The sequence below is a fragment of the Lycium barbarum genome, chromosome 7, assembly GCF_019175385.1.
Source record: "Lycium barbarum isolate Lr01 chromosome 7, ASM1917538v2, whole genome shotgun sequence".
NCBI lineage: Eukaryota > Viridiplantae > Streptophyta > Magnoliopsida > Solanales > Solanaceae > Lycium > Lycium barbarum.
The window spans coordinates 125159533-125173058 of NC_083343.1; the positions used below are offsets into that span (position 1 = coordinate 125159533).

General features: G+C 35.3%; 1 protein-coding gene across 1 annotated transcript; it reads right to left on the reverse strand.

Moving 5' to 3' along the window:
- Positions 1 to 768: 768 nt before the first annotated feature.
- On the reverse strand, positions 769 to 1625 carry LOC132601896 (uncharacterized). The gene is made up of 2 exons (XM_060314948.1): positions 1183 to 1625; positions 769 to 1105 (listed from the first exon to the last, which is right to left on the reverse strand). Exons 1-2 carry the CDS (start codon positions 1623 to 1625, stop codon positions 769 to 771), a joined length of 780 nt encoding a protein of 259 aa, XP_060170931.1.
- Between the last annotated feature and the right edge of the window lie 11901 nt (positions 1626 to 13526).

Here is a 13526-nt window from a genome sequence, read left to right on the forward strand (position 1 = left end):
CCGCCATATGATTCGTTTGGTCTGTTCAGAGGTCTGTAGACTTATTTGTGGGTGTGTGTGCCTACTTCTGCTCAGTTGTGTTTATATGATTCTACCCGTTGTGGCAGCCTCGTCGGCATGCATTTTGTATATGTTTATGGCAGCCTTGTTGGCTCGAACATGTATATGTTGTTCTGTTGGCCCTGTGTGGCCTTTGTGGTATTTGCTGTGTACAGGGTTATTTTGGATAGTCCGAAAAACAAAGGAAACTCTGCCGAATTTTTTTTGGAAATCTTATAAATTTGAAACACCGCCTTGTCGGCTTCTGTTATATACCTGGATGTGTTTGATATAATCTGAGGCAGCGTTTGATATTTGTGTCGGTATAAGCCATCTGTTTGCCACTCGGATTTATGATTGTGTTCGGGTGCCCAATTCGAGCACTAGTCACGGCCCACGGGGTTGGGTCGTGACACATACCACCTGGGGAAATATATGATAGTTTATCTTTGAAACTTCCATCATGAAACGTGCCCTTTCCCGAGTGGTACTCATCAATTTGCAACGTGATCAAATCCTGTTTATGACGATCTTCTGCCATGCGAACAAGACAAAAACAAAGACCACACGAACCTTCCACATCAGTGTGGACATCGCTTGAATAAGAAAGGGTTGGATTCAAAAAGTAACCCGCAGCATGGAGATGACTAGGGAGAGATTCGTCCCATAATCTAGCATAATCTTGTATAACGGGATGTCTTGTGTTTGAATTCCTTTTTAATGGTCTCTTTATTGATCTAATGTACCATATATAAAACCAACTTGTGGCTTATTATTACCATTTAGCAATTTTATAACTTCCACCAGGGGAATCGTTACTTTCACAGCCTTCAAAGCCCTGGTCCAACAGGACTGATCTTCAACTGTTTCCGACATTCTTTTACCCTCACTCGTAGAAGCCAAGATTGAGATACGCCAATTAGAAGACTGAAACATCGTAACTAAGTGTTCTTGCCGTGATAGAATGTTCTCCAGAGTCAAAGAGGGCACAATTGACGTTATCTTTGAAGGCTTTACTAGCTCATCCGGACAAGCATCTCTAAGAAGCTTTAGGAAAGTAGCTTGGCTGTAATAAATTATGAGTGTATTTTTGCCTTCTCAAAAATTTCTTGTATCGGTTCTATCTTTGTGAATTTCTGTAACATGAGTTCCATGCATTGAGAAGCATCTACTGTCCAAAAAACTGTCTTGCGTTTTTCCATTAGTTTCTTGCCTCCTTCCATCATGCATGCAGATGTCGAGTACGCAACTATTTGCACCACATTTTCAACTTCAACTTCCTCAACAACTTCCTCAAAGAATAATAGCATCGGATCAACATTGCCATTAAAAGATGAAATATCTGATGATCGAAGATAAACAGTGCCCCTCGGGCAGTACACTGAGATATTAATCAGATTTCGACCTTTTGAATCTACCCATCCATCTAGCAAGACGCTGCAACTGGTGTTTGCCCGTGAATTTTTCATCTCTGTTACATATTGTTGCATCTCTTTTACTGCATCTGGGAGGATCCACCCTTTCAATTCCTGACAACTAGGAAATTTTATCGTCTCCCCAGGATGACTAAGGGTGGCTTTTATCATCCTTTGGAAGCTAGGTGATCTGATAGCATCAAGCTCAATTCCCGCTTCATAAAAAAAATCTCCCTATAGATTTCGAAATCCCTCGTGACTCGTGAGGATGAATCTACAACACAACTAACAGCCGCTTTTGAATTCACTCGATTTTTCTTTTTATTTCCATTTGTTTCACCATCACTTTCTCGGGGGCACCAGTTCCGCTTCAAATGAAGATTTGGCTGGTGAAGTTGCCCAACTTCCTTTATTAAATTTCCTTTTTTATTATCAAGTAGCTCAGCTTCCGGTGCTTGTTTTACAAGTGTAGAGCCTCCAAGCAAGGAGTTACATCTCCACGAAACCTAAGTGGTATTTCAGCCGATTAAAACCAGAAACAACTTTACCACAATAGTTGCACTTGACTTTTGGCTTCGTCTGATCAACTACCACACCATGTTGACGAACATCTATTATATCTCGAGTCATTTCCCACGGTTATATTGAGTATCTTCAACTGCAAAACTACAATCTATGAGTTGTTAAGAATTGTTTAAAAATTTGAGAAACTGAAGAGAACAAATATTCAATCATGAGTCTAATGAAAGATGCAAGTGCCAATTTAACCTGAAGCATGACATCATTAAAAATTACAACAAAAGGAACTACATGGCACGATATTAATAATACCAATGGAAGATTTTGATCTTAAACAATTTGTCAAATTTTTATCTAAATTAAAAGTTTTCGTGAATGTTCTACATCGTTAAATACACAAAAGATGAAATTTTGAGGCAGCACTACATTTTCAGTGTGGTATTTACCTTCCTCTGCAAGAAGAAGGCTAATGTGACAAAATGTTTCAGAAAATCCCAAAAAATGATGTCTAGTGGCATTTTACATATTGACACCAAAGGCATAGAACAGATTAAAACAAGGACAATATTGAGGAGACTTAGGGTGTGTTTGGTACGGAGGAAAATGTTTCCGATTTTCTCATGTTTGGTTGGTCAAAATTTTTGAAAAATATTTTCTCTAGAAAAACAGGTTCTTTAAAAATGAGGAAAATGACTTCCCTAGTGTACGTAGGAAAACAAGTTTCATAAGTGGTATTCCACACTAATTGTCTAATACATGCCAACCCGAAAAAGTGTTTGTTAGATTATACACAAATGCTTTTGTAAAAATATTTATTACTTGTTTACCAAACATCAGAAAATAAATAAGAAATCCACTTATTTTCCGAGATAATATAACCTGTGGATAACATTTTCCTTCGTGCCAAAAACACCGTTAATTAGATTAGCGGACTGAATTATGAGTCAAATGGCTTTTTTAACACTTCTAGCTGTAAATTCCCACACGGTCAATACATAAACAAACAAGTGGTAAGTATGCACGATCTTAACATACTTGATGTGAGCTATATCTAAAATTGGAACAAATATGCCTTATACGCACGTGTGTTCTGGCGGTCAATGAAGTGGCGGAAAATCATGGAAGACCAGGGTTCAAATCATAGTAGAGATAAAAAAACACTACGATACTTTCCATCTTGATTTGGCCCTCTTTATTTGACCACCCCTTGCTTACCAATATCAATTTCTTCCATGGTCAACATAACACAGTTTTATTATCACTGGATAAGTAACACAATATATTTCTATAACAATTTTCATATATGACATTTAAAGAAATAAAAAGGGTAGGAATAACAGAAACGGGAAAAAGAAAAAAGTTACTGGGATTCAATAATCTTAGAAATTCTGAAAAATAAAAAGAAGTTTGTGTAAAGTACTCTCCTCGTGAAAATGTACAAACTGTAAAAGAAATGATAAAAACAATGGTTTTATAGCCCTTTACAAACTTTTTTAATTTTGTGACCTTTTTACAAGAGATATTCGTTTTTCACACATAAGAAATCCGAAAAAAAACACATAAGAGATATTCATTTTTGACACATGAGAGATTTGAAAAAAACACACAATAGATATTCAATTTGTATACATAAGAGATCTTCATTTTTTACCAAAAAAAAAAAAAAACACATAAAAGATCTGAAAAAGCCAGTTTCTTCTATTCAAATTGTTAGAGGGCAAAAGATCTCATTTTCTCCTTTTTCTTTAAAAAAGATGTCATTTCTTTCTGAGTATTCTATACTATCATGGAACGGAAGCAAAAGGAGCACGGGAACAGTAGTTCATGAACTAAAGTCAACACAATGAAGCACAAACAGGGAAAAGTCACAAGCAAATGAATACAAATAAATCACACAAAAGGTAAAAAGATTACCACTTGGCAAAGATTAACCACTAAAATAAGAAAAGATAAAGAAAATGGGTACTTGTTATCAACATCAAAACTGCAGAAGTAGTGTCATTTTTGCTGATTTCTACTTCATCAAAGAAGGAAAGCCAATAAGTATAAGCAATGAAGAGGACTGTGAAAAAGGGGTGTGGAGAAATCAAGTCAAGGTAGTGATGCAAGTCCATATTATAGTAGTACCACGATGTTGCTTCTTCTCTCTACGGCCATGTGTTACTCCACTCTCATATAGAATACAACATTGTTTCCATAATTGACTGAAAAATCGATTGGCAATTTCTGATAGGTGGGATCCTCAATAGCAGCAGAGGCAGCAAGCAAGGTTTAAAAACAAAAACGACAAAACAGAAAGAGAAAAAGAAAACACCTAAGATAGATATGTAATTAGTATTAATCTAGACTAGCGTTACTTTACCAAAACGGAAAGAGCGTTATTAATGTTTGGAAGAACTCTTGTATGCGAGAAGCCGAGCAGTATACGAAAAAGTAAAAATATGCAGCAAAATATGATTTCTAAAAAATACACCCAACCATCTATACAAATAAGAATCTCATGGGCGCACTAAAAAGAAATAAGACACGAGAAGCTATTCTTCTAATGTACAAAATAATTTATATATTAGCACCATTGCAAGAAAGCTACCTGCAGAGTGCAGAGTAGAGTAGAAGCTCTTCAAAATGTTTGAGTCTACTGAGCTTGGCAGCATTTTAATCAACTTGCTACCTTGGTTTCTCAGCAAGGAGAGGTTGCAATCAGGTTTGTATGACAATCTTTGTAGCACTGGAAAAAAATAAAAGATGTAGGAGATAATAATACTACTACAACAACAAAAACAAAAACAAAAACAACAATAATAACAATAGTAGTAGTAATAATAATAATAATTATTATTATTATTATAATAATAATAATAATAGATAAATAAAAATAATTTACGATTTGAACCCTGATCTTTCATGGTTTTCATCATCTTCATTGACCACCAGACCATATCCATTGGTGCGTATAATGAGTATTATTTATTTATTTGACAATTGCTTCCTAGTTCAACATAACACAAAGTTTAAGTATCATTTTTTTTTATAACACAAAGTTTTAATATATTTCTATCACATTGTTTATAATGAGACGTTTCCGGATTCAAATGCTACTGAGAGATCATCCAATTCAAGGAGAAAATAATATTATTTTCATTCATTTGTCCAACAATATAAAATATAATGCCAAAAAGGGGAAAAGGGCCTTTTGGGGGGTGGGTGGGTGGGGTGGGGATATATCCTGTTACTTTGGACATTCACTTTCAGACCAAATACACACCTGTCTTGTTCTTATGCTTACCGCAACTAAGCTAGCATTTGCATAGATTTTGAAAATTTATCTTCAAAATATTTTCAAGTTTCAAAAATTAGCTCAAACCAGTTTTTAGATAAATTTCACTTCCACTCACAAAACTTTAAATTTTTTCAAATAAAATGTATGTTTAAACACAACTTCAAGTTTCAAAAAATTACTACTTCAAAACACAAGTTTCAACTTCAAAATCTATGACCAAACGGGAGCTAAGAACCCATTTTTTATGATGGGGGAGGGGGGTAGGAACAACGGAAACAGGAAAAAAGGAAACAAAAGGTTTTGACATTCAATAATTTTAGAAAGTCTCGAAAAAAAAGAGTTTCCGTAACCTATCTTCTCGTGAAAATATACAAACCCTAAAAGAAATCATAAAACTAATTAAATACGCCCCTTCTCTTTTTATGTTTTAAAAAAAACTTTACTATAAAAAAGACTCCAATCTTTCTGAATATTCTATACTCTCTTGAAATGGTTGCAGAAATAGGAAGCACAGGCATAGTACGTCACGAACTTAGTCAACAGAATGAAGAAGAAACAGGAAAAAATCACAAGCAAATGCATGCAAATAATCACACAAAAGCTAAAAGATTACAACTTGGTATAGATTAACTGTAAAATAAAATAATAAAGATGAAGAAAAAGGGGTACCTTTCACCAAATGGAAATAAAAGCATAATGGAGTGAATTCAAAAGTAAATTAGTTGTGTTGTAGATTCGTCTTCAAAAGAGATTTTGAAATCTATGGGAGATTTTTTTATGATACAGGAATTGACTTTGATGCTATCAAATCACCTAGCTTCCAAAGGATGGTAAGTCGTCCTGGGGAGACGATACAATTCCCTAGCATTCAGGAATTGGAAGGGTGGATCCTCGAGGATGCTTAATAACTCATAGATCGGAGTTTTGCAGTTGAAGATACTCAATATAACCGTGGGAAATGACTCGAGATAAAATAGATGTTCGTCAACATGGTGTGGTGGTTGATCAGACGAAGTCAAAAGTCAAGTGCAACTATTGTGGTAAAGTTGTTTCTGGTTTTAATCGGCTGAAATACCACTTGGGTGACGTTCGTGGAGATGTAACTACTTGCTTGGAGGCTCCTACACTTGTAAAAGAAGCACTGAGCTACTTGATAAGAAAAAAGGAAATTTAATAAAGGAAGTTGGGCAACTTCACCACCCAAATCTTCCTTTGAAGTGGTACTGGTGCCCTAGAGAAAGTGATGGTGAATGAAATGGAAATAAAAAGCAAAATGGAGTGAATTCAAAAGCGGTTGTTCGTTGTGTTGTCGATTCATCCTCACGAGGAATCAAAATCTATAGGGAGATTTTTTTATGAAGCGGGAAATGACTTTGGTGCTATTAGATCACCTAGCTTCCAAAGGATGATAAAAGCCACCCTTAGTCGTCCTGGGGAGCCGATAAAATTTCTTAGTCAGGAATTGAAAGGGTGGATCCTCCAGGACGCAGTAAAGGAGATGCAACAATATGTAACGGCAATGAAAAATTCATGGGCAAACACAGGTTGCAGCGTCTTGCTAGATGGATGGGTAGATTCATAAGGTTGAAATCTGATTAATATCTTAGTGTACTGCTCGAGGGGCACTATTTATCTTCGATCATCAGATATTTCATCTTTCAATGGCAATGTTGATGCAATGCTATTATTATTTGAGGAAGTTGTTGAGATAGCCGGAGTTGAAAATGTGGTGCAAATAGTTGCATACTCGACATTTGCATGCATGATGGAAGCAGGCAAGAAACTAATGGAAAAAACGCAAGACAGTTTTTTGGACAGTAGATGCTTCTCAATGCATGGAACTTATGTTACAGAAATTCACAAAGATAGAACCGATTCAAGAAATTTGGAGAAGGCAAAAACACTAACACAATTCATTTACAGCCATTCCTAAAGCTTCTTAGAGATGCTTGTCCGGATGAGCTAGTAAAGCCTTCAAAGATAAAGTCAATTTGTCTTTTTTGACTCTGGAGAACATTGTATCACAGAAAGAACACATAGTTACAATGTTTCAGACTTCTAATTGGAGTACCTTAATCTTAGCTTCTACGAGTGAGGGTAAAAGAATGTCGGAAACAGTTGAAGATCAATCCTTTTGGACCAGGGCTTTGAAGGCTGTGAAAGCAAAGATTCCCCTGGTGGAAGTTATAAAATTGCTAAATGGTGGTAATAAGCCACAAGTTGGTTTTATATATGATACATTAGATCAAGCTAAAGAGACCATCAAAAAGATTCAAACATAAGACATCCCGTTATGCAAGATTCTGGGAAGACATAGATGACATATGTGGCGCAAATAGTTGCGTACTCGACCTCTGCATGCATGATGGAAGCAAGCAAGAAACAAATGGAAAAACGCAAGACAGTTTTTTGGACAGTCGATGCTTCTCATTGCATGGAACTTATGTTACAGAAATTCACGAAGATAGACCTGATAACAAGAAGTTTTGGACAAGGCAAAAACTCTCACACAATTTATTTACAGCCATGCTACTGTGGTAAAGTTGTTTCTGGTTTTAATCGATGTAACACCTTGCTTGGAGGCTCCTACACTTGTAAAAGAAGCACTGAAAGCTGAGCTACTTGATAAGAAAAACGGAAATTTAATAAAGCTGAGCATGAAAGTCAATTCCAGCTTCATAAAAAAAAATCTACCTATAGATTTCGAGATCTCTCGTGAGGATGAATCTACAACACAACTAACGGCCAAATTTGGATTCACTCCATTTTCCTTTCACACTAACACAAGTCATGATATGATCCAGATTACAGCACATTTAAAGGTTTCTCCGATTTCGCAGAACCTCTTTCTTTTGACATAAATACCTATTGGATGGATCAAAGCCTTGGGAATTCCACTACATGCTTGGTCTGAAAGCTCTTTTCAATTAATAATGAAGATTACAAAGAAGAAATCCAATTTACTTTGGGCTCTAGAATTTGTATTAAAGACACAGTTTTAGTGATCTACCTTGCAAATTGAAGTTAAAAGTAGCCGATTTAAGTTAGAAATGAGAAGAGGCGGTGATTTCGAGGCGATGATTTTGAGGTGAACAAAGTGGTCAGACACGTGCTCTTCTCAGTTAATTAAATAATGCCAGGTAATAAAAATCTGGGGCCAAAAGCTTACTAGCAAAAGGGGTTGGTTTTATAATTACGAAAAGGTTTTTGACATACTATTTTGATCACGATGATCTAAATGAGGTAAATTTATATGATTATTTAAATTAAATTTAATAAAAGTTAAATTTAATAATTTATGTTTATTTAATGTCATTTCTATTTCTCTTCTCAAAGTTTATCTTAATTTAAAATTATATAATAGTGTTTATGATGATTTTTACATAAGTGTAACTAAATTTAAACCAAATTAGTGTGACAATTTAGCAACTCTCTTATAATTAAGGGGTTAAAAAATAGTAATAGATTTTTAATATTAATAGAGTTTTATAACACAAGTTACATAACTTTTACATCTTTTCATTAGTAGCATTATTTATACCGTCAAACCTCTATATAACAACATTCTCATATAACAGTATCTTTATTAATAGCCAAGTTTTTTCGGAATAGATTTTTTCTATTATATTTTACTTCCATAACAACAACAGTCAATTCTATAGCAGTACACTCTTTGTAAAATTAACCCCATATAACAATTATCTTCTTTTTTTGGCAATATAATAATTAATATAATAATTAACCATCTTTTAAAATAGAATATTTATGATTGCCAATAATAAGTGTAAGATATATTGACCAAATATTTTGATATTTTAGTACACTATTTACGACAAAAAATATTATGTGAATATATATTTTCATTACTAACAAATTTTTCTTTGTTATACAATGTGTGATTAAGTGTTACACCTCGTAGTTTTGTACGTGAAATTTATTAGGCGTTAGTTGTTTAAGTCTAGACTGTCACGACCCGACTAGGGCCGCGATGGGTACCCGGGACTAACCATCGAGCACCGCTCGTTTCCTCACTCGTCATAACCATTTTACACTTCTTTATCATTCATAATCTCATAAACATAAGACAACCTTTTTTCATTTTAAAAAAAAACACAAATGATTTTATATACATGTGCCCCTAGGCTATCAAAATAACATATACAAATATAACATAGTAATCTTGTGAGACCATCTAACCACACTACGCGTCTACGAGCCTCTACTGACATATTATACATATAGATAGAACAAGACTCCATCGTGCGCAAAATACATAAAGGAACCAAAAGAATAAACATAAGCACCTTCGAACAATGGAGTGCTCTCAATCAGCTGACAGCTGCTAAGAATCTTGATCAAGCTCACCTCTTTGTCTACCTGTGGGCATGAACACAGCGTCCGAAGAAAACGGACGTCGGTACGAATATTGTACTGAGTATGAGAGGCATAAACAGTAACAATATATCAATGAAATATGAAGGCATCAATGAGATAAAGAGGCATCAAGAAAGAGCAATTTGTACTGGCTATCAAATATAACTGAAATAATGCATGTTGACTTACTCATAATCATTATCATGTCATGTATGTATACATATATAAGCTTCCTATCCATATAGGTACGGTGTGATAATGTATAAGCTGCCCGTCCATGTAGGAGCGGTGTGATAATCATAGCCTGTGTCCAGGCCTTCCGCGTCCGGGGTATAAGACGCCCACTATAGTGGTGTGCACATCTACGTGCCTGCCCGACCGACTATAGCGCGGCGCGGTGTGAGAAAATACATACATATATATATATATATATATATATATATAAAGCACGCACAAGAGCCCAATCAAAATCCATAACTATATCAGAGTGACGTAAGGTCGGTGGCTTCCGACGTCATCATGGAACATCCATTGACATCCTGCCTCACCTTGAAGGAATTAGCATATAAGGTGAGTGTAAGCAATAAATAGCATCATTAACATCATAGGATCATCACAACATGAGTTTTGGGATTTCTATACTTTACTCATTACCTTATGTGGTTAATTATGGACATAGACTCATATTTTCTGGAATTTAAGGGAACTCATGGATAAAAGAGAGCCAAGCTATAAGATTCATGCCATAGAAAGAAAGGACTAGCCTCACATACCTTGAACTCTATCTAATGTCCAACGTCTACTTCTCGAGCACGCAGGTCTAAAATTAAGATAACATAGGCCACAGTTAGATTATCCACATCACTTACTAACCAATCCAAGTACGAATGAAATTTAACAAAATTCGGGTAGCATTTTCCCTGTAAACATAACAATCCTCGAAATCCCAACTTAGCCAAACATCAATAAAAATACCAACAACAACAATACCAATAATTTCATATCAAACTAGAATTAAATCCATTCTTAAATTACTCCCAAAACAGCCCAATATACATTCGGATGCCAATGCTTGTATACACTTCTTTATTTTCGTATATCCATAATATAACAGCAACAACTACAGCCAATCCCCCAATATTCCAGCCCATAAAACAGTCCATAATGACCATAAAACAGTCCCCAAAATATCATCGCAAAACAACCACAAATATTATACCAAACAGCTCCAAAATATAGTCACAAAATAGCTACAAAAATGACATAAAACAGCCCAAAATATTGTCACAAAACAGCCACGAAAATTACATAAATCAGCCCCAATATCGGCACAAAACAGCCCGGTATACGCTTTGTATACAATATCTTTATACACTTTATTCTCCCAAATTCAAGAACAACAACTTATCAACAACATCAACAACAATATCAACAATTATTATACATCATAACTCAGCTAATTCCATCCATTTAATCTACCTAAAACAACCCCTTAATCCATAAATCTCAACAAAACAACAAACGAGTTTATAATGCTATTTTCTCCGTTCTAATCCGTTAAAACTCTAAATAAACTTGTTAACAATGAAAAATGGACCTTAATCTTACCTTATGTATGCATAAACCACTTCCACCCTATCCTTCTTGGTTGATTTTTAGCTCAAATTGAAGGCAACGCGAGTACAACACTTTTCTCTTTATGAGCTTCGCGATTTGGGGCTTAGATTGTGGTCAAAATTTGGTTTCTCTCTCTACCTATCCTATCTCTCTCTCTATCTCTGAAAATTTTGGAAATTTTGGTCTGAAAAATGAAGAAGAAAGTTGAAAATTTTCATTAAATATCATAGGTAATGGGCCTGACCCGAGTTGGAATCGGGTTGGGCCGAATTCACTGGTCAGGTCGACCTTTCTGCCTTAAAATGTCCATATCTCCTTATCCAGATGTCACATGCAGACCCAATACCTATGGTTGGAAATCTATTTCAATTATCTACAACTTTCATTCTGGGAGTTTTCCCAAATTCCCAAATTCTGATAGAGTTATGACCTCCCGAAGTCAAATCACCCGAAAACGTATCTTAAAAATATTGTTTTGGAGGGCTTTCACTTTGATTTGGCTCAAGGGTCCTTCTTGGGTTGTGTTTAACTTCACATATATTATTCATATAACTTGTCATATGTCTTAAATAAAACTCGACATGTGGACTCCATCTCAGCTTATGAATAATTCAACGTACGAAAATACGGGATATAACATCCTCCCCCCCTTTAGAACATTCGTCCTCGAATGTTAAACTAGTCCTACGCTCCCAATACTTTCTCAAATGTCCTTTTATTGAATTATGATGCTTTCCACATGCCTTTTTCATTGGTCGAATCCCCTTACTTTATTATAATGCATTCTAGCTCTCTAAGTAACCATTCCCGTAATATTTCTTCTTGCTCTTGCCTCTAGAGGTGATAATTCCATGTCGTTGTCTTTAGTTTCCTCTTCATTTCGCAGTTAGTTGACGGTTGTATTGCAAAATCTTTTGCTGAAATGTTACTCTCTCTTGTCTACATTGTTGACACCCAATTTTGTCCCTCCCTTATTTAATTCTATTCACTCGGGCGTCTAAATTTATTGACGAGCTAAATACTTTATTTTCACTACTATTATTTTCGCTACTTTTATTTTCAACATTACAAGTATTACTTTACCACAAATTTTAAATGTTCGTCATCAATTTCATTTTTCGAGTTTGGACTCGTTAAATTAATTACAAGACAACATTTGATAAAATATATTTTTTACATACTAATTATTTATTGCCTTTTCATAACATATATTATACCAGTTATTAAATTGGAAGCTCAAAAATAATTAAATAGTGGAGGAAGGATCAACAATTTTCAGCCAAATTCATGACCCGAAATATAAATACAATATTATTTCCCTACCCAAATAAATAACCCACATTTTTTATACCCAACCCACATTTTAAACCCACATTTTCAGCCCATGTTTAAATTAATGGGCCAGCCCAAACGGACCAGCCCATTACCCGCGACCCGACCCGGCCCAATTCTCCTTTCTTTACCCTAATCCCCTTTCTCCTTCTTTCTTCCCATCTCTGCCCCTCTCTCTCTCTACTCCCTTTTCTCTCCTCCATTTCACGTTCCTCCCACTTCACCCGACACCCATACTTCTCTCCCACGCTCCTCTCTCCACTATAACACAAACAAAACCCTATAAATGGGTCAAAGTCGAATAAAAAAAGGGGGATTATTGACCTTTCCACTAGGGTTTTTAGTCTTATTTTGTGCGATCTCTACTGGCTTTCGAGTTCTGGGGGAGGATTTTTTTTTTCTATTATTACTTTAAGTCTTAGGTTTTGTTCAAAATTCCATTCTGTTTGGGAGGAGGTTGATCGAACACAGATGGGGGATAAAACACTCGTTGTCATGGGATTGGTGTAAAAAAGTTAGGTTTTTCGACGATTCGATTAACCTTTGTCGTTGTCGACAAAAGAATTTTAAACAGAGCCATTTCATTCGAGTTGAGTTTTGAATCGGTTCATAACGAGAGAGTGGATTCGACGACATCGAAGCCTCATTCACTGCGACCACAAGAGGTAAATTTCCTATCTCTTTTACCCCTTTTATCGGATTTTAGTTATGCTTTGCTAAATTTAGTATCAGTTTAAGCTTAGGGTAGTTAATTATGTCTACCGAGTTAATTCTACCAAGTTCGAACAGAGTAATCAGTTAAGTGGTAATTTTGTTTAGACGAAGATGTTTGTTAAGTTATTTGTCAAGTATATTGATTAAGTAATGTTTATTTGGATGTTCGAAATTCATAGTAATCAAAGATTGTGTTCATCGGGTCTGCATTATTGCCGTTATGCTACCAGCTTTAA

Bases quoted from the DNA above. Each gene is read 5' to 3' on its own strand.
- LOC132601896 (XM_060314948.1), bottom strand. From the start codon at position 1,625: ATGATAAAAGCCACCCTTAGTCATCCTGGGGAGACGATAAAATTTCCT. The intron at 1,106-1,182 runs GTTACAGAAATT...AATTTATTACAG, and splicing joins TCTCAATGCATGGAACTCAT to CCAAGCTACTTTCCTAAAGC.